The following is a 21,912-nucleotide window of genomic DNA, read 5'->3' on the forward strand; positions in this document are numbered from 1 at the left end:
CGCATTTTGCTAATTTTCAGAATATTTCAACTTCTTCATCACTATCGTATTTGTTATCGTGATCTGTGATCAGTGATCTTCGATGTCACTCTTTTAATTGTTTGGGGGCACCACAAACCACACCCATCTAAGTCAGCAAACATCATTCATATATGCCATTGTGTTCTGAATGCTCCACCAACTGGCCACTCCCGTCTCTCCCTCTCCTGTGGCCTCTCTACTCCCTGAGACACAATAATACTGAGATAAGGCCAATGTATAACCCTACTCTGGCCTCTAACTGTTCAAGTGAAAGGAAGACTTACACATCTTTCACTTTAAATCACAAGCTGAACCTGATTAAACTCAGTGAGGAAGGTTATGTCAAAAGACGAGGTAGGCTGAAAGCTAGGCTTCTGGCCACACCATTCGCCCAGCTGCGAATGCGAAGGACATTACAAGTGAAGGAGATTACAAGTGCTGCTCCAGTGAGCCCATGAATGACGAGAAAGCAAAACAGCCTACTGCTGGTATGGAGAGAGTTTTAAAGGTCTGGGGAGAAGATGGAACCAGCCACAACATGCCCTTCAGCCACCGCCTAATCCAGAGCAAGGCCCAATTTCTCGTCAATTCTGTTTAGGCTGAGAGAGATGAGAAAACTACAGAAGGAAAGTGTGAAGCTAGCAGAGGCTAGTATTGAGATTTAAGGAAAGAAGGCATCTCCAAAACATAAAAGAGCGGGGGAAGCAGCAAGTGCTGATGCAGAAACCGCAGCAGGTTATCCAGGCGCTCTAGCTAATAAGGTCACTAATGAAGGTGCCTACACGAAACAACAGATTTTCGGTGCAGACGAAACGATCTTTATTGGAAGAAGACGCCATCCAGGACCTCCGTGGCTACTGAGTAGTCAATGTCTGGTTTCAAAGCATCAAAGGACATGCTAGCTCTCATTGGGGGCTAATAAAGCTGGTGACTTTAAGTCGAAGCCCATTCAATCACCATTCCAACAACCCTAGAGCCCTTAGGAATATGCTAATTCTATTCCCCCTGTGCTCTATAAAGGGAACAACAAAGCTTGGACCGCAGCTTATCTGTTTACTTAAACCTACTATTGAGAACCTCTGCTCAGAAGAAAAAAAATCCCTTTTGAACCATGACTGCTCATTGACAATGTCCCCTGGTCACCCAAGGGCTCTGATGAAGATGCATAGGGAGATTAATGCTGTTTTCATGTTTGCTAATGCAACACCCACTCTGCAGCCCATGGATCAAGGAGTAATTTCAACTTTCAAGTCTTATTATTTAAGAAATACATTTAATAAGTCTACAGCTGGAGTTCCCGTCGTGGCTTAGCGGTTAACGAACCTGACTAGCATCCATGAGGACTTGGGTTCGATCCCTGGCCTCGCTCATTGGGTTAAGGCTCCGGTGGTGCCATGAGCTGTGGTATAGGTCACAGGTGTGGCTCGGATCCCGAGTTGCTGTGGTGTAGGCCAGTGGCTACAGCTGTGATTTGACCCCTGGCCTGGAAACCTCCATGTGCCAAGGGTGTGGCCGTAAAAAGAAAAGGAGAAAAAAAAAAAAAAGTCCATAGCTGCCTAGCTAGAGCTTTCTCTGATGGATCTGGGCAAATACACTGAAACCTTCTGGAAATGATTTATCACTCTAGGTACCACCAAGAACATTTGCGAATAATGGGAAAGGGTCAAAATATTAACATGAATAGGAATTTGAAAGAAGTTTATTCTAATCCTCACGGATGCCTTTGAGGGATTCAAAACTTCAGTGTAGGAAGTAACTGCAGATGTAGTGGAAACAGCAAGAGAACTAGAATTAGAAGTGGAGCCTGAAGATAGGAGAGAATTACTGCAATCTCATGATTTCATGGATGAGAAGTTCCTTCTCATGGCTGAGCAAAGTGGTGTTTTTTTTGTTTGTTTGTTTGTTTTTTGGTCTTTTTTTACCTTTTGAGGGCGCCTCCCACAGCATATGGAGATTCCCAGGCTAGGGGCCCAATCAGAGCCGTAGCCACCAGCCTACACCACAGCCACAGCAACTCGGGATCCTGAGCCGCGTCTGCAACCTACACCACAGCTCACGGCTGTGGCGAGGCCAGGGATCGAAACCGCAACCTCATGGTTCTTAGATTTGTTAACCACTGCGCCACGACGGGAACTCCAGAAAGCGGTTTCTTGAGATGGAATCTACTCCTGGTGAAGATGCTGCAAATGCTGTTGAAATGATGACAAAGGATTCAGACTAGTCGCTTAGTCGATAAAGCAGTGGCAGGGTTTGAAAGGATTGACTCCAATTTTGAACGACATTTGGCTGTGGGTAAAATGCTATTAAACAGGAGTTGCCTTGGTGGCACAGTGTATTAAGGATCTGGCATTGTCACTGCTGTGGCGTGGGTTCCATCCCTGGCCCCAGAACTTCTTAGACTGAGGGCACGGCCAGAAAAAAAGTGCTAATAAATAGCACTGCAAGCTATAGAGAAGTCATTTGTGAAAGGAAGAGTCAATGGATAAGACACACTTCACACTTGTCTTATCTTAAGAAACAGCCACAGCCATCCCAACCTTAATCAATTGGCAGTCATCAGTCTTGCGGCAAGACCCTCCACCAGCCGAGACGTTACAACTCACTGAAGGCTCAGATGGCGGTTAGCCTTTTTCAGAAATAAAGTTATTTTTAAATTAAGGTATGCACACTTAATAGACTACAGTATAGTGTAAACATAACTTTTACATGCACCAGGAAACCAAAAAGTTTGAGTGACTCTCTTTATTGCAATATATGCTTTTTGCACTGATCTGACAGCAAACCCCCAGTATCATCAAGGTATATCTATAGAGACAAACAATGAAATATTATGAAGTCCCCTTTCAAAAACAGGGAGTGAAATACTGACACATGCTGCGACATGGATGAACCTTGAAAATACGCTAAAAGAAGCCAGTCACAAATGACCACCTATTATGACTCTATTTATATGAAATGCCCAGAATGGGCCAACCCTATTATTATTTCTGCAACTTTTAAAATGTTTCAAAAAAAATTTTCTTTGGTCTTTTTAGGGCTGCACCCTTGGCATATAGAAGTTACTAGGCTAAGAGTCAAATTGGAGCTGCAGCTGCCGGCCTCTGCCACAGCATGCCAGATCCCCAACCCACGGAGTGAGGCCAGGGATCAAACGCTCGTCCTCATGGATCCTAGTCGGGTTCGTCACCACTAAGCCACAATGGGAACTCCTCAAATACTTCAAAGTAATAGTTAAAAGTTACAAAATAAAAGTTAAAAAATATTTAAAAGTTTCAAAATAGAAGTTAAATAAAATCCGGGTGCTGGGTGAGATCACCTCGAGATGGGATAGAGAGAGGATAAGGAAACTCAGGACAGAACCTTGGAGTATGCTAACACTTGAAAGCCAGCGAGAGACTGCAAAAGACCAAGGAGCCAGCAAGATAGGAAAGCCAGCTATTTGTGCCGCCTGCCAAGGCAAAAGGGGTGAGGGGCATTTTATTGGCCCCAATACCCAAGATAGCTTCAACAAGACATTTGTCAGATACATGTAGAAAAAAAAATTGGCTGCCACCCATCCTCTGCGGCTCACCCAGATGCAATGGCTCAGCTCTGCTCAAATGGGGGACATGGATCTGTTCTGGGGGAGGAGGAAGGTGAAAAACCGCCACGGACGGGTCTCAGAGAGCGTGCACCATGATTCTAATCTTCATTTTAGAGAGAAGAAAAAGAACCAGAAAAGTCAAGCAAATTGTACAATGAATGTGGCAACGCTGGAATTCAAACTCTTAATTCTGAATGAAGCCTGTGCTTAGGAGTCAGGGCTTTCACCACTGCAGTGTGGGTTCAATCCCTGGTCTGGGAACTGATCCCACATCAAGCTCTGCATGCTGAGGACAGAAAAATAAAATAAAATAAAATAAAAATAAAAAATAAATCAAGGGGTGGTGGTGGGGGGTGGTTCACAGAGATTTTGCTGGGCCTCAAACCTCCAAATTTCTGATTCAGTAGATCTGGGGTGGGACCTGAAAGCTGTACTCCTAACAAGTTCCCAGGTGTTGTGACGACACTGTGAGAATCTGGGGGTGGGGGGGAGCAAGAGATCTGAGAGGGAGTCAGTGAAAAGAGTAAGTGCTCTAGGAAGACACCCTCAGCCCCTTATGCCCTTCTAGCCGGTACACGGAATTGGTGGGGGAAAAAGAGGCTGGAGTTACAGAAATCCCAGGGTCAGACCGGAGAAGACATGAAAACAGTTAATGACACAGTTAATGACAAACCTTTAAGAGTCTTCTCTATTAAAGCCCCTGCTTCAAGGTATTTTTTCTATTTAATAAATAGTGAAACAGTATTTTTTTTTCCAAAATTAACGGAACAATTAAATAAAAATTCATAAAGAGTGCGTTTAAAAGAGTCGTCACATCCCTACTCCCCCGTTATCTATAGCTGGAATAAACCTAACCGCCAAGCCTGCACTCCTCTAAATAGACACCATCAATTACCTGGTGATAGCTCCCAGAAGGGAAGGCAAAATGCCTCGGAGGAACTGAAAGGCGTCCGGGAAACGTGCTTTGCCAACTTTAACCCTTCTTAGTAATAGAAATGTCAAAACTCTTCATTGTTTTTTCTTTCCTTCCTTCTTTCCTTCTCGCTCTCTCTAGCTCAGGCACAGACTGGCTTTGTGCCCAGTTTCTGCTATAAAAATATGGACCTGAACAGGTCTTTGGGGTCTACCTAAGCTCTAAAATTTTGACTTTAAATTCTAAAGAAATAAGGAGCATTATCACCTGGTCATGCACATAGGGGATGGTCCCCAGATAACTAGAGTTCAAACTAAACATTCTTGGGGGATTCCTTTTTGGGGGGGGGGGGCGGTCACACCTGTCTATTATGGAGGTTCCCAGGCTAAGGGTCCAATCAGAGCTGTAGCCACCGGCCTACGCCAGAGCCACAGCAACTTGGGATCCGAGCTGTATCTGCGACCTACACCACAGCTCGTGGCAACACTGGATCCTTAACCCACTGAGCGAGGCCAGGGATGGAACCCGCAACCTCATGGTTCCCAGTCAGATTCGTTTCTGCTGCGCCACGACGGGAACTCCTCTTGTGGGATTCTTTCACCTTCCAGGTATGTCAGTTACACACCTGGACAAAGGGAAAATGAACATGGATAAAGCACCAAAAGAACAGCTCCCCCTGAGCGCTCAGAGGCAGTGGAGTGGATGCTCCCTTTACCTGCTGAGGGCCACAGGACCACGTTCTGGCGAACAGCACCACCAGCAAGGGTGAAACAAACCAAACACTTCCTGCAGGTCCGACCTTGGTTTCCCTACAAGCACAGCATGACTACCACGGTTTTATTTTCTCCCTAATATTATACCTTTTCAAATTCGATAACAATCTTAATTTTTATTTATTGTAATTTTTATTTATCATAATTTAAAAAAATCTGCCGTGCATGTATTACTAGTACTTTCATCAGTTATACCAAGAGTTGGTCAAATCTGACCCACAGCCTGTTTTTCTATAGCCTGTGAGCCAAGAACAGTTTCTACATTTTTGAGTGGTTAAAATAATCAAAATAAAAGTATTTTTCTGGGAGGTTGCACTATGGCGCAGTAAGATTGGCATTGTTGCTGCAGCAGCTTGGGTCGCTGCAGGGGTGAGGGTCCAATCCCCAGCCCAATTCAGTGGGTTAAGAATCCAGCGTCGCCGCAACTGCGGCTCAGATTCAATCCCTGGCTAGGGAATTTCCATATTGGTAGGGCGGCCCAAAAAAAAAAAAAAAACAAGAATATTTTTGTGACAAGTGAAAATTACATAAAATTCAAATTTCAGTGCCTATCAAAAAGTTCTATTGGCATGTAGTCATGCTCATTTGTTTACATAATGTCTTTGGCTGCTTCTTTGCTGACATAGTTGAGCAGCTGCAAGTCTCGAATATTTACTACCTGACCTTTTAGAAAAGCGACCACTAAGTTACGCCTAGTTATTGTTAAGTTACGCCGCAGCATGTATACTCACTTCATTCTCATAACCAACACTTCTAAGGGTTATTTGATCATAAAAGATCTGCATGTGAACTACTAACAAGAAAACACCAAGAAAGGAAAAATGTTCTTAGGGAACTTGGATTTTTCAATGTATGAATATGATCCTGGCGATGCCTCCTTGTGTGTATGTATCTGACATGCAGCTTTCAAACCCAGAAGGAACGACAATCTCCCAATTTCACTGTCTGACTTCTGCCACTGCCTATGCTAACGGAGAAGAGAAAATCTACAGAGCAAAACAAGATCCATGGAAAATGCAGCCAGGAGCCAGAATGGCATGACAAAGTTAGGAAGTATTTCCTAAGGATGTCAAAATCTCACCTTTCTTGGTGAAAGGTGTCTGCGCTTTCTGAACCAAAAAGAACACCACTTCTGGGGCAAATGGTGTCACGCGGGAGGGGGGAGGACACGGCTTTTGAATGTGGGATTCACTAGAGTGATCTGAGATATGCAACCGTGATACTCACAGGTCAGAGACTTCCACAGGGCTGAGAGCCAAACAGGTTAACAGATACTCGCTCTCACTGAAGGAGCCTTTTGATAAATAGAGTTTAAAAGACAAGAATTACTTGCAAGCTTAGAAGTTTCAATAAATGGGTCATTGGGACTGGGACTCTGGGGATCAGAGTTTCTGGCATGGCCAGGCCACCTGCGCAGGGGATTCTCACACCACAAACATTAAATGAAGTTAGCATCTTGGTAGGAGCTATTTCTCAAAAAAGTATCCCGTCCCAAATCAGCTTCCTAAAAACACATGGACTATGAAAAAGTCAAGGATAATGCCAAATAATGCCACATGAATAAACGTGCTAATGAAAAATTAGGTCACCTCTCCATTGTTAAGATTTGCACATACCTTTTAAGACACTTTGACACCGATGTTCACTAAGTACAATTCAGACAGAAGGGGCATCAGCGCTGACACCGGCTGCGTTCGGAGGGCCTGTTTAGGAAGGCGTTTGAGCACTTACCTCTCTGTCGCCCCCCTGCCAGTCTTCTACCCAGGTGTCTGTCTTTCCTTCAGGACCGGCTCCTCTGCAGACCTCCTCTTTGGTGCTCTCCCCTGACAGGTGAGGCACAGATATGCACAGCGATCTGCAGCCCTCCCATCTCTTCTTTCACAGGCCATCTCAGAATGGAGATGTGCTCCCCCAATTCCGAACATCAGAGCCCACGCCTACGACAGCACTCACAGCTCTGATGATGTGGGCCGTGGCCCACCTTGGGATCCAATGCGAAAGAGAAAGACAGATGAATGAATGGCAGGAAGCAACAGACCGGTGATGTGCTAATTAAGGCTACTATGGTATGCCACGGCACTACAAACCTTCAAAGTAATGTGTCTTCACAGGACCACTTTGAAAGTCATTTAGGGAGCTCCCACTGTGGCGCAGGGGAAACGACCTCTGGCCTAGCTTGGTGGGTTAAGGATCCGGTGTTGCTGCAGGCCGTGGTGTAGGTCGCAGAATCCTTATGCAGAGGCTCAGATTCCACGTTGCTGTGGCTGTGGTGTAGGCCAAGCAGCTGTAGCTCCAACTCGACCCCCAACCTGGGAACTTTCAAATGCTGCAGGTGCAGCTCTAAAAAGAAAGAAAGAAAGAAAGAAAGAGAGAGAGAGAGAGAGACAGAAAGAAAGACAGACAGACAGACAGAAAGAAGGAAAGAAAGACAGAAAGAAAGACAGACAGACAGAAAGAAAGAAAGAAAGACAGAAAGAAAGACAGAAAGACAGAAAGAAAGAAACAAAAGACAGAAAGACAGAAAGAAAGACAGAAAGAAAAGAAAGAAAGAAAGAAAGAAAAAGAAAGAAAGAAAGAAAGAAAAGAAAAGAAAAGAAAAGAAAGAAAGAAAGAAAAAGAAAGAAAGAAAGAAATTGATTCAAACACTGTGGCAAGTGGCCTCGGGACTGTCCATGGAAAAGATGATGCAAGCGGGGCAGAGTGAAAGGTTTCCTTTCAAGGCTCAAGTTTCTAATTTCCTTATTTTTCTTTAGTACTCTTTCGGCTTGCATTAGTTCTCATTGGAAAAGCTAGGAGATGCCTATTTACTGTATTTACATCCTTCCCCATATTAACTAGTCCTTAAAGTGGATGTGAAGTAAAGAAAAAGATTTGCATGAGCCTGTAGGTTCAAGAGCAGAAGCCAGTGTGTGTTCCCTCTGCAAAGCCAACCCGCCTGGACTAACAGAGCAGAGGAAGCTGCCAGGCTTCCCCCAGGGAGGGAGGCTGTCAAGAGCAGGGAAGAAATAGGGCGGCTGCCAGTCTGCCTCCTTGTGAACCAGACACGTGAGCTTCAAACACAAAGATGAAGAGAGAAAAAGCTAAATACGTGAACACGCTACTGTGCACCTCTTGGCAAACTACCTTTCCCCTCTGCTTCTCACAAATACAACCTTCGACAAGGCAGCATCACGAAAAACGAGATTTCCGTCTGACCAGGGAGGAACTTGGGAGGAAAGAAGGAACGGTTACTGGAAGCCGTGTAACTGAAATTTAGTTGGTAAATAAAAAACGCTCCGAGAATAATGAAGATGAGGAGTTACCAGGTTTTTTGCTTAATTTTCCTTTCCCTCAAATTCCAGATAAAAATGGAAGGGAGGGAAATGGGGAAGAATGCGAGTGAGCGGGGCGCATATGCTACTTCACCAGTTGACAACTAGTGGCTTATGCTGTTAGGAGCTGCTCCCGGTGTGTGATCTGAGGAGGAAACATCCCTCAGCACAGCGAAGGGGAAAAACATCCATGTTAAAGGAGAAAATAAACATGCAAATCACAGCAGAAACCACATCACTTAGGTGTGTGTAGGAGAAAACAATCGCCCTTTTCTAAGAATAGATTTCCCCGCAACTCCAAAATAGATTTCCTCTTATATGTACAAACCACACTTGTCTCCTATTATCTTTTTGTATATAAAATAGTTTTCAAGCTAAGACAGAAACCAGAAGATTTCATTCACGTCGGCACAGAAATATTTACTTTTGATAAGACAAAAGAACTCAAGATCACAGTACACAGCAGTTATTTATTTAAATACTTGAAAAGGTCAATGATGGAAAAAAATAGGTTTATCATGAGAGTTTATAGTCATTAGATTTATTTCACCATTTAAAAAAAGTGCTGCTTCTAGGTTATCCTAGCCAGATACGGAACACTTCATGACACATGCAGCTACTGTCACACACTAGAATAGACACTGCCATTATAGAATGATTTACACTTTGGGAGGAAATTCAGTAGTAGCAATGGTGACTGTTTATTTAAACTAAAAACATTGATAATATACAAATCTTTTTCCTCATTTGATTGAAAGGGCTACAAAATTCAACATACTAACAAAGGAAGCAATGTAATCACACCGGTGACGCCTGTGCTGAGAGCCTGCAGCTTTTATGCCTTCCTTAAAGGAGAGCCTCACACCCAGCTGTACGGTTCTCCAGACTGCACGGTGGCTTCAAGGCTGGCCTACCCCAAGGAACAGGACTGAAAGAACGTTATGTTTTTAAAAACGGAGAGAAAATGGCAAATTGTGCCTCGTGTACTTAAAGTACCCAAAGATCATTCTGAGTAAATGCGAAATAAATAAGTGATCAGTGAGTAAATACGATCTCTGAGCGGACCTAAACCTAGGAGAGTGAGCTAACTGAGCACTAATAATACCATGTAGAAACGCCTAGAAACATCATTTCTAGAACTCAGTTTGGGAGCCCGTATCCTGCCTGAATATGTACATTATTTACAAAATATTCCCTTTTGGCCTTTGAAACTTAGCCATTTTAGTTTGGCTGTTAAGCGGTTTCCTCCCATAAGCTAGTCAATACTGCGGTTATAACTATCATTAAAATACTCTTATGCATGAATTACAAATATTAATAAAGGAATTCTGCATGTATAAATATCTCAATATTTCTAGCGGAATTTAAAGCATTCAGAATGTACATAAAAGTATTTGTTTTTGGTAGGGCCAGTATTTTTTTTTTTTTTAATCATCGCTGTTTCAACAATGCTTTGTACATAGCAAAGCCCAAAACTGCAAAAACAGTAGCACCAAAACTTGCTCGAAGCCAAAACGTGGAGCTCTTGAGGTCAGCTTGTGTCACGTGCCTGTAGTCAAAAAATATAATTAATGTTTAAAACATGATTAGTATGAAAAAAACCAGTTACACGAACAGTCTACTTTTAGGGAAGTATTAGCACACTTGTCAGGCTAATTGCGTACAGTTATGGTCACAAAAACATTTACCAAGAAAACCACAGGTACGTTGCTTAGATAACCATTATCTGAAGACATACTGTAGACATTAGTAAAGACAAGTGTCTTTACAGCTGGTTACTACTTGGGAGTAAACAGTATCTAAAATACTTTCTGCACATGGGAAATGGAAAACTTAGACAAATCAGCCTGTCACTTTTTAATATCACCAGGGCCCTTTAAAATGAGAGCTAAGACTGAGACTCACAATTTTGAGACTCAATTTCATGGAACTTAATGTGCCATCTCCTGTTCCCAGGAACCAAAAGCTATCTTGTAAGCAGTTAAGTGACAAGTGACAATACTTTTCTAAGAGCAATGCTTAAAATCAACTTTGGCAACGATGAGCCCCATAAAAATTTACCAAAAAAAACCCCAGAGGGGAAGGGGGAAGGTTTACCACTTTGCATTAATTTGGTTACTGCTGATTAAAGAAAAAGGAAGAAACAAACAAACAAACCAAACCCTGGTATTAGTCAGACAGGCAGTGACAATGGTACCAACTAACGGACATCATGTAACGTGATGGACTGAAAGGTCAGTGACATAAAAGAAGCCATATTATGCATGACAAGGTCAGGGACAGCCTGTACCACAAACTGAGTTTGTGAGCATGCTCAGTTAATGACACTGCTAAGCACCCTCAAGGGTATCAAGTATGACAGCTTACCAGGAAGAGGACAAAGCTTCAGAGCAAAGGTTGGAACGTTTTATTCAAGCGCCACTCAAGTTTTAGTTAAGTGAATACGATTGAGGGGATGCAGAAAACTTACAGAATTAAGGGCTTAGAGAGACTGCCTCGTTCAGGTTATTTTACAACTATATTAAACAAAAAGGATTTGAAACAAGAGTCAGACATCATTAAAAGACCGAGACACTGACATACGCAGAAGAGTTAAGGGCCAAGAATATAAGCTGCACAAAACTACACTGCCTCAGCAATAGTCAAAACGTCAACAACCAGATTAGTTATCACAAAATGCAATTCGTACATCCCTAAAAAACACGTCCACAGTACAAGCAGAGTGCTCCATGCTTCTCTCCTGAGTAAAACAACACATCGCACTCCAACCTCTTACCCTCCCCAGTTTCTACCAAAAAAAAAAAAAAAAAAAATTCACTCTCTACAAAATTATTATTTTACAAAGCAAAGTGATAACAGAAGTCCATTCCACCTTGCAAGTTAGTTCTTCCAACAGGCAATGCTTCATTAAAAAAAAAAAAAAAAAGTTAGGGAAGAAAATACTTCAGTGTTTAGTTTTTCCAGCTGGAAAAACTCCAACAAGGCCAACCCACTGATTTGTGGGAAATGTTACCTGGCTTCAAGAAAAAGTGGACCATGAGATGACTCCATGAAGATGGAATCTTCTACAGAGTGGACGGCGTGCACCTGGTGAGTAATACTGCCTTCGTCGTCTGCTAACAGCGTGGCACCCCACTCAGCTACCCGGGCTCTTAACCTTTTATACACATGCACACAGTTGGCAGTTCACAGCACAGCTCACAGAAGAAGAGGACTGAAAATAATCTCTCTCAATTAAACATCCTGCACACAAATTGAGTTGCCACCCTCTATGATGCATCTCATGCTTTCTATATTTAAAATAAATGTATTCTATAGAAAGTCACCAAAACTTAAAAAAAACTTCTCTCTACATATACTCTTTTAAAACACTCATAAACCAGGCAAGGGAACCAAAGCTGCTATACACATTCTCTTCACATTCCCCAGAGGCTGGTCCTGGGACACCTGAAACCCTAAGTGAAGCCCTTGAAACCAAGACTCTGTACCCAACAATCTGTGATGACTGTAAACATGACCCAAAATGAGGATAACAACTATTAGTTATGAAGTTTAGAGATGCTTCTCATTTCAGATTATTTCAAAGTTCACAACGCCAAGTCAGAAGAGACGTAGAGAACTTAAACTGAGAACAGAGGCTTCAGCTTTGGTCTGTGATTCTTCACGCATCTTCACTGATGCAGATTTTTTTTACACTTATTTTTTAATTTAGAGGAAAAGGGGATTAGGATAATGATATTACAATCAGTCAGAATGATTCCTCATAAATATTCTTCAAGTATGGAATCTGTTTCACACAGCTCTCTTTGTTGTATTTTGAGAACTATGATCACTCATGAAATAACATATTCTGCCTGACTGCATTGCGTACTTTGCTTCTGCATTTCAAGACAGTAACTATTACTTTCCCCCAGCTACAGTATAGCCTTTAATAGGCAAAACCGTGGTTCATATTTATAGATGAGAAATAATATAGGTACATGTTCACAATATAGCTAGTTAAAACTCAAGGCAACCACTAACTCATAAAATATATTTTAATAACTGCATCAATGTTATAGTAGTTAAGGTGCTTTTAGACATGGAAAACTACTTTTAGACAGAAAGCTACTTACTTAGAGAATTCTTTTATGCCTTTACCATGTGCATTTAAAAGCTACACTAACCAGGCTCTATTTATAAAAGAGAACACATTTATAATGGATGCCGCATTTGTTACTGCTTGCCTGACACCTCGACGGAGAATAGTTTCATCTTATTTAAACTCCGTAAGTATTAAGAACTGAACCATGCTTGTCATTTCAGGTCTCAAGCAGAAGCAGAGTTAACAGTTTCATAAAGCTGCTTCCTAGTTAATGTCTAAACTCAAGCAAAAGTAATTCTTCCCAATTCAAAAGTATAATTCTTTCCAAATGACTCACATACAATATCTTAGAATAAATTATATCTTACTGCATACTTTTTTCTTCTTTAAGTTTTTTTTTTGACTATTAAAGTAATATAAGCATATTATATGTGGAAAATAAAAGTAGTGAGGGAAAAATTATTTAGAGTCACTTAAGGCAACTAATTAAAATTTGGGTTATTTCCTTTTAGAGTTTTTCTATGTATTTGCTACATAGCTGCAAACACAATTTATATAATTTATAAATTTATAATTTTATATCCTTTGAAATATTATATAAGGGAGTTCCCGTTGTGGCTCAGTGGTTAACCAATCCAACTAGGAACCATGAGGCTGTGGGTTCAATCCCTGGCCTCGCTCAGTGGGTTAAGGATCCGGCGTCGCCGTGAGATGTGGTGTAGGTAGCAGACGCGGTTCAGATCCCGAGTTGCTGTGGCTCTGGCATAGGCCGGTGACTACAGCTCTGATTAGACCCCTAGCCTGGGAAGTTCCATATGCTGCAGGTGCGGCCCTTGAAAAGCCAAAAAAGTAAAAAATTAAATAAATATTATATAAGGACTTTTCCATAAATAATGGAAACATTTTATTTTTTGCTTTTCAGGGCTGCATCTGTGGCATATGGAACTTCCCAGGCTAGGGGCCGAATTGGAGTTGCAGTGCACAGCCTACACCACAGCCACAGCAACGCCAGATTGGAGCTGCATCTGCAACCTAGAGGACAGCTCATGGCAATGCTGGATCCTTAACCCACTGCACGAGGCCTGGGATCAAACCTGAATCCTCATGGATACTAGTTGAGTATGTAACCCACTGAGCCACAATGGGAACGTCCAGAAACATCATTTTAAATAGATGCATTAGTATATTAAATTCTTCTATTGGTGGCTAACTCCATTTAATGGTGACTGTAACTAAAGTGATGACTAGTTTACTATGTAAGATTTTTCTCTATATTTAAAAGTTTTCTGAAAATAGATTTCCCCCAAAAGAATAGTACAGGGTTAAAAATGTGTGTGTAATGGGGGCAGTGTGTATAGGTATAGGTTTTTTTTCCTAATCTATGGATATATTAAAATCACATTTCCCTACTGTATGGGGAATAAAACTTAGGTTCAGCAGTATCTCTCTTCCTTTCTCTCTCCTCCTCACTCTCTTTTTTGGCTGCACCTGCACGATACAGAAGTTCTCAGGCCAGGAGCTGAACCCACACTGCAGCTGTAACCAGAGTCACAGCATTAACAGAGAGAGATCCTTAACCTGCTGAGCCATGAAGGAACTCCAGTATCTCTTTTTAGAACATAAGAAATAATGACTAGGAGTTCCCGTCGTGGTGCAGTGAAAACGAATCCGACTAGGAGCCATGAGGTTGTGGGTTCGATCCCTGGCCTCGCTCAGTGGGTTAAGGATCCAGCATTGCCACGAGCTGTGGTGTAGGTCGCAGATGTGGCTCGGATCCCGCATTGCTGTGGCGTAGGCCAGCAGCTACAGCTCTGATTAGACCCCTAGCCTGGGAACCTCCATATGCCATGGGTATGGCCCTAAAAAGACAAAAGACAAAAAAAAAAGAAAAGAAAAGAAAAAATAATGACTAAGTGCTGAAATATAAACTTAATCACTAGGTGAGGCTTGTTGCGTTCTTAGGTAGAAAACTCCTGTGTATGTAGTGCTGGCTTTGTCTTGAAAGTGCTGAGGGTCCATACGTCAACCAAATGACAAGTGGTTCTTGACAAGGGTGTGGGAGCTAACCAACATGTTTGGACTTGTGTATTATTAAGGCTACTTAAAAAGGCAGAAAGAAGGAATATTTTCAAAATTCAGGTAATAAAGAGCTAAATTAAAAATTGTCTGGGAGTTCCTACTGCAGCTCAGTGCAGACAACCATGACTAGTATCCCTGAGGATGCAGGTTTGATCCTGGGCCTCGCTCAGTGCGTTAAGGATCTGGCGTTGCCTCGAGCTGCAGTGTAGGTCACAGACATGGCTTGGATCGGGCGTTGCTGTGGCTGTGGTGTAGGCCGGCAGGTGCTGCTCCAATTCAACCCCTCACCTGGTAACTTCCATATGTCACACCTGCAGCCCTTAAAAAAAAAAAAAAAAAGAGTAAGTAAATTTTAAAAATAAAAACTGTCTGTGTGAAGGTCACTTATGGCTATAACAGAGTGATAAAAATTCCTATGTACCTTGGCAGAGAAGCCCTGAAGTAAGGCATACAAGATGCTTTAACCCTGCAATTTATGGTAAATATAAGAACATGAACTAAAATCTTTATTGTTTCGGTGTATTTAACCAATAATAAAAGAAATGTTATCAACTATAATATTTAGAAACATAGAGTAATCAAATTCTAAAGGCCTCAATAGACTTAAGCCCATTCTGGCCATTTCCAAAGAGCCATTTTTAATATTATTCTTTATAATGTGCCACAAGACCTTATATATGGGGTATAAAAACTATATAGGCATACCTCAGTGGTATTATGGGTTCAGTTCCAGAACACAGGAATTTTTTGGTTTTCCAGCACATAGAAAAATTATGTTTATACTATACTGTAGTCTATTAAGTGTGTGATGGCGCTATGTCTAAGAAAACACACACCGCAATTTGAAAATACTATATATACTGCTAAAAAAATGCTAACCATCATCTGAAAAGGCAGTTACCTCAAACCTTCAATTTGTAAAAACCGCAATGTCTTGGAAGCACCATAAAGCAAAGCACAACAAAATGAGGTTATGCCTGTGTGGCAGAGACCCAAATGTCTGCAAAAATTAGAATTTGGGGAAGGGGGAGAATCGGAAAGGTCTAGTCTGCAAATTGTCATGCAGAGGAAAGAAAAGCTCAGAACATGCTCAAAAGCAGTGAAGCTGGGGGGCTACGGGAAGAGCAGTTCCACCTGGTCACCGTGCCCAGCCCCCCCACAACTTCTTAGATGTCAACTGAATTGCCTATTTTCCATTCTTCTCATCTCACCATTTTGTCTTGCCCAAACACAATTCAGAGGGGTACCAATGCACTGACATGAATGGTCTTCCAGCTTTATAATCCCTTCCACACAGCTAAGTCAATCCTTTGAAATGGTCTATGTAACCGTAATGCATGTAACCCACAGTTCCTAGGGCTTCTAGATAGAAGACACAGCTTTCTCCTATTTGCAGCTACATAGCTCAAGTGGAGAACTGTACTAAGGTCACCAAAACTACAGGTAAGTTTTCTGTTTTTAAACTTTTTTTTAAAAAAAGTCTTCTGGATCTCTTTGCTTTTATTCCTCGCAATGTTTCTACCTGGTGAAGTATTATTTAATATTAGCAGTAATAATGTCATTGCTGCTAATAATAATGTTAACAACAATTTTCCTAATTGAACTAGCAAGGCTGAAAGATTTTAATTAGATATTCCTCCAAGTAGGTTAAGAAATCAACATGTAGTGTCCTACAGAGATGAATTGCAAATACAAAAAAAAAAAAAGAAAGAAAAAAAAGAAAGCTGTTAACTGAGCATGCCTAAATAGTAACACACTTAGGAAAAGGACACAGGTGTGCATCAATGTCAAGAAATGCTTGGCCAAGCATCAGAAGAATAAAACTTTATAGATGACTGCAGATACACGGGAAACACAGAATGTCTACATGTTAAATACTGATACGTAAAGGTCAGAACAGGCAAACTTCATCCTGTTTATCCCTTAATATATTAACCAAATGGCAAAAAAATTTAACTTACAGATTCTCATCAAGTAAGCTGCTGCTGCTTATGACACAAGCTCTCATATAATTTTAAACGTATGACTATGTATATGCATCCAAATTCAAAGAAAAGCCATGAAAGGACCTTTCATATGAACAGAGAAGTTTCATATGAAATTAAAACGCAGGACATGGAGTTCCCATTGTGGCACAGTGGAAACGAACCCGACTAGTATCCATGAGGATGCAGGTCTGATCCCTGACCTCGATCAGCGGGTTAAAGAGCTGGCGTTGCTGTGAGCTGTGGCGTAGGTCACAGACGCGGCTCAGATCCCAAGCTGCTGTGGCTGAGGCCGGCAGCTTGAGCTCTGATGTGACCCCTAGGCTGGGCACTTCCTTCCATATGCTGCACTTGTGGCCCTAAAAAGGCAAAAAAAAAAAAAAAAAGGACAGACTTCCCTAAAATATTTTACTATAACATAATATCCTAAGAACTCTTACATTCCCAGCAGAATCTCTATAACATTCCAATTTCTTGGAAACCTATCACTACTTCATGCAGCAATCCTGTGAAAAGGCATTTCATTTTGGTGTGATAACAGTAAAATTCTTTCTTCAAAAAAGGGCTCCTATATTAAGGAACAAGATTTTAAACTATGTAAAGGAGAAACTTGGGTGATTATTGAAGTAATATGGGCAAATGAAGTCAGTCATTAATGAATGAATTAAAATGTCTCATACATCCAAATTTTTAAAAATACATTTAAAAACACAGAGTTCCCATCGTAGCGCAGTGGAAACGACCAGGAACTATAAGGTTGAGGGTTCAATCCCTGACCTCACTCAGTGGGTTGAGGATCCGGTGTTGCCGTGAGCTGTGGTGTAGGTTGCAGACGTGGCTCGGATCTGGCATTGCTGTGGCTGTGGTGTAGACCAGCAGCTGTAGCTCCAATTAGACCCCTAACCTGGGAACCTTCATATGCCACAGGTGCAGCCCTAAAAAAACTAAATAAATAAATAAATAAATAAATAAAATAGAGTAAAAATACATTTTAAAGCAGTATTAAGGAGTTCCTGCCATGGCACATTGGAAACGAATCTGACCAGGAACCATGAGGTTGCAGGTTCAATCTCTGGCCTCGCTCAGTGGGTTAAGGATCTGGCATTGCCATGAGCTGTGGTTGTAAGTCACAGATGCAGCTTGGATCTCAAATTACTGGGGCTGTGGCATAGGCTGGCAGCTGCAGCTCCAATTGGACTCCTAGCCTGGGAACCTCCATATGCTGCAGGAATGGCGCTAAAAAGCAAAAAATAAAACAGGATTAAAAACCACAATGGGAGTTCCCTTGCGGATCAGATGGTTAAGGATCCAGCATTGTCACTGCAGTAGCACTGGTTGCTGCTGTGGCACAGGTTCAATTCTTGGCCTGGAAACTTCTGTATGTCGCAGATACAGCCAAATAAAAACCCTACAATGGAGTTCCTGTTGTGGCTCAGAGGGTTAAGAACCCAACTAGCACCCATGAGGATGTGGGTTTGATCTCTGGCCTCGTTCAGCAGGTTAAGGATCCAGTGTTGCTACAAGCTGCAGCATAGGATCCAGCTGCAGCTCCAATTAGACCCCTAGCCCAAGAACTTCCATAGGCTGCAGGAGCAGCCCTAAAAAGACAAAGACACACACACACACAGGAACTTCCATAGGCTGCAGGAGCGGCCCTAAAAGACACACACACATACACATAAAACCAACCTACAATGGGTATGATGACTGTCATACCTTTGGGTCTCTGTAAATACTCAGCATGAACTACACACTTTGTTGCTAAAGTAAAATGCTGTTAACAAACTTAAGAAGTAACATGAACGAATAATTTACATGACTAATGCAAATACTAAAATGCGGTGACAGAAATTCTAACATCAAAATATTCATCAAAGACAACTACACCAAAACAATAAATTGTAAAAAAAAAAAAAAAAAAAAGATTAAATTACAGGTGGGAAGAAGTGGGAAGATTATACACTGAAAACCAGCTGGGAAAGGGATCAAGAGAAATTAAGGAAATTACTAAGCAGCCCAGACAAATGAAAACAAACACCTGAAGGAAGGGACAAACGAAAGTTCACAGCACACGACAGCACAGTCACATCATCGCACGCAGCACACAGTCTCCAGTCAGAATCACAAAAACTTAATAAACTAAAATTCTGGGTAGTTCAAACCAACAATCAAGCCCACTCTTACAAAATCATTTTAACACCTTCGGATTTAAGAGGTATTTATAATTAAAACATAATCAAGGGGTGTTTTTCTCCAATACCACGATTTACACTATGTGAAATGAAAGCACTGCCAAAGACTCAAATCATCTGGCCGCATGTTAATCATCCTCCAAACGTATTTTCAGTTCCTATAACTCCAGCTATTCATAAATTCTTCTAAAGAAAAACATAAATCTATCCACATCTAAATGCTGAGGCCTTAATTACCAAAGAACAAAGTCACATGTCAGATGTGCAGGTGATCGCTTTTCTCACATGTTGAAATCAATATGCAATCAATTAAACTGGAAAGAAAAAAGTCTTATTACTTCTCTCTACTTAAAGTATATAGTGTCAGGGAGTTCCCGTCGTGGCTCAGTGGTTAACGAATCTGACTAGGAACCATGAGGTTTTGGGTTCGATCCCTGGCCTCGCTCAGTGGGGTAAGGATCTGGTGTTGCCATGAGCTGTGGTGTAGGTCGCAGATGTGGCTCATATCCCGCATTGCTGTGGCTGTGGCGTAGGCCGGTGGCTACAGCTCCGATTAGAACCCTAGCCTGGGAACCTCCAAAAGCCGAGGGTGTGGCCCTAGAAAGACAAAAAAATAAAAAATAAAAAAATTAAAAAAATATATATAGTTTCAGTAAATAAACTAAAAAAAAGACAATCTTTTCTGGTCAAAGACAGGCAACTAGGGGAAAAAATGGACAATCAGAAATGTTGGAACTATTGAAACTGTGTAAGAATTAATTAATTTGGCATAGATTCTCTCATGATCAGTTTAGAGCACTTAATTTGTTAGCATAAGGCCCTAAGGCCACTGAAAATATAACCAAAGTTTAAAAAAAAATTTTTAACGTAATACTTTAGAAAGGTATGTAAATACAAGTTCTCAATCTTCATCCTGACAGTCTGGCTCAGCCCACAGCAGGATCCTACCTAAAACTTCAGGATCTGAATGAATAAATCAAAGCAGTGGGAGGACGACAAAAAGTGAGAATGTGGCCCCAACAGGTACTACCTCCAGAAGAAACTTCTACCTTGGTGAGCAAAAGTTTTACAAGCACACGAGAACACTGTACTAATTTGAGGTCAACATATATGTACCCGTATTTATTAACTGTCTTTGCAGACATTTAACAAACTTTTTGCTTATGTAACAAATTTAAAACTGCCCATTTATGCTTCTAAAACACTAGGCAGGGCAGATTTCTAAAACCAAAGACTTAAGACTTCTTGTTGAGTGAGAATCCTCCTTGTTGAATTACAGTCAGAAATTCTTCAATGACTTCTACTCAATTAATAAATCCTTTTTCTGTTTATGTAACATGAAGATATACCTAGCCCAGCAAACCAATAGTAACCAATCACCAAAGGTTCTCACCCCATCCCCTTTTTGCATTTTTAAAGAGAAAGGAGTAAAAGCATATGTGGGGGGGGGGGTTTCTAAGAGACATTTTTAATCCTTAGGTGTACTTTTTTTTTGGCCTCATTTTCACAACTCTAGGCTACGTCTTAAGACTGAAATTGCAAACTGGTAGCTTATAAACATGCTTTCTCTGATCTGATTAGTACCTTAAAATTTTAAACGTAATTGCCATTATTTAAATATTAGGAAATTTCACAAAAAAATCCTGATTTCTAGTATCTCAGAAAGTCAGCAGCTATGGCAACACTAGGCTTAGACAGCAACCAATGACCAGAACTGAGTGGTGTCTGTTGCTGCTGCTTTTTTTCCAATTTATGAATTTTTAGATTTTATTTTTTAGGGCCACACCTGTGACATATGAAGTTCCCAGGCTAAACGTCGTATTGGAGCCACAGTTGGTGGCCTACATCACAGCCACGGCAACACCAGATCTAAGCCGAATCTGCGACCTATACTGCAGCCTGGGGCAACACCGGATCCTTAACCCAGTGAGCAAGGGCAGGGATTGAACCCGAATCCTCATGGACACTTAATGTCAGGTTCTTAATCTGCTGAGCCATAACAGGAACTCCAAGTGGCTGCTTCGTTTAGACAGGAACTGTTGTAGTCCCCACCTCTCTCATTTCTTCTCCTTGCCCATTTTCATTCACTTATATTATCCATCCAGATCCTACAGGTACTTAAATTTTCGGCCTCCATCCTCACCTACCTCACCTGCAATCCTTTTATAAATTAGAAGAAACTTCAATACAGAACTCCTAAATTCCCACTTCTTTTTACCTCTATAAAATAATTAAAATACTACCAAGCAACAGGAAGGAGTTCTTTGAAAGGTACACTAGTTTTCCTCATCTTTTTCATGGTTTCCATTCTTGATTACCAGATGTCAGTGATATATGCTGATATTACCATTAAGTTACTTTGGGTTTATAAACAGATATGCGAAAACGTACCGGTTTCTCTTCGTGGATCTCTGTACAGAGTAATTTACTATGAGCAATCTCATCCGTTAATGCACATCCAACCTATTTTCACTGGGAAGTGACTAAACCAACCTAAAACCAAAACTGTCGCTAAAGATGCAAAGAATCAGTTTGCAATTATAGAAAATCAAGAGCTTCTAGAATAAAACAGATGGTTTGTAATCACCAATTACTAGGGACCAAGGTGAATTCACCAAGATTAAGACACCAAAGAGATGTCACCTTCTATTTAGATGCAGTTACAAAATTGGTAGATCAGAGGGATGTGGTAGAAATTGCACTGATTTCAAAAGAGCCCTCTGTGAAATCTCTTCAAGATAAATGTGGGCTGGATAATACTTTTAATTGACAAAATAATCTTTACCCAAGAATTCTGAACCTGTGTCATTGGGAAAAGAGTTCTCTAGTGGAGCACTAAAGGGCTTGCCTGCCTGCTTGCTGGAGCACTCTCGCTCTCCGATCTCTGCGTATTCAACATCATTTTTTATCAATAACTTGAAAGATGAAGAAGACACAGCTACCAAATTTGCAAATAACACAATGCTGAGAG

At 41.3% G+C, this 21,912-nt stretch overlaps 1 protein-coding gene across 7 annotated transcripts in view; it reads right to left on the bottom strand.

Annotated features, from left to right (window-relative positions):
* Positions 1 to 9,120: 9,120 nt before the first annotated feature.
* Positions 9,121 to 21,912, bottom strand: part of RHOT1 (ras homolog family member T1) — a 70,820-nt gene continuing 58,028 nt past the window's right edge. For 3 of the 7 annotated variants that reach the window (XM_047757113.1, XM_047757107.1, XM_047757108.1), the window contains one exon: positions 9,121 to 10,150. In XM_047757113.1, the coding sequence (XP_047613069.1) occupies positions 10,033 to 10,150 (118 nt within the window). In that variant the 3' untranslated portion in view covers positions 9,121 to 10,032. Of the gene's footprint in view, positions 10,151 to 11,071; positions 11,118 to 11,614; positions 11,759 to 21,912 lie in introns of those variants that run through there. The other 4 variants (XM_047757106.1, XM_047757112.1, XM_047757111.1 and 1 more) reach the window with 4 other exon arrangements.

Source organism: Phacochoerus africanus, chromosome 14 (genome assembly GCF_016906955.1).
Source record: "Phacochoerus africanus isolate WHEZ1 chromosome 14, ROS_Pafr_v1, whole genome shotgun sequence".
Classification (NCBI taxonomy): Eukaryota; Metazoa; Chordata; class Mammalia; order Artiodactyla; family Suidae; genus Phacochoerus; species Phacochoerus africanus.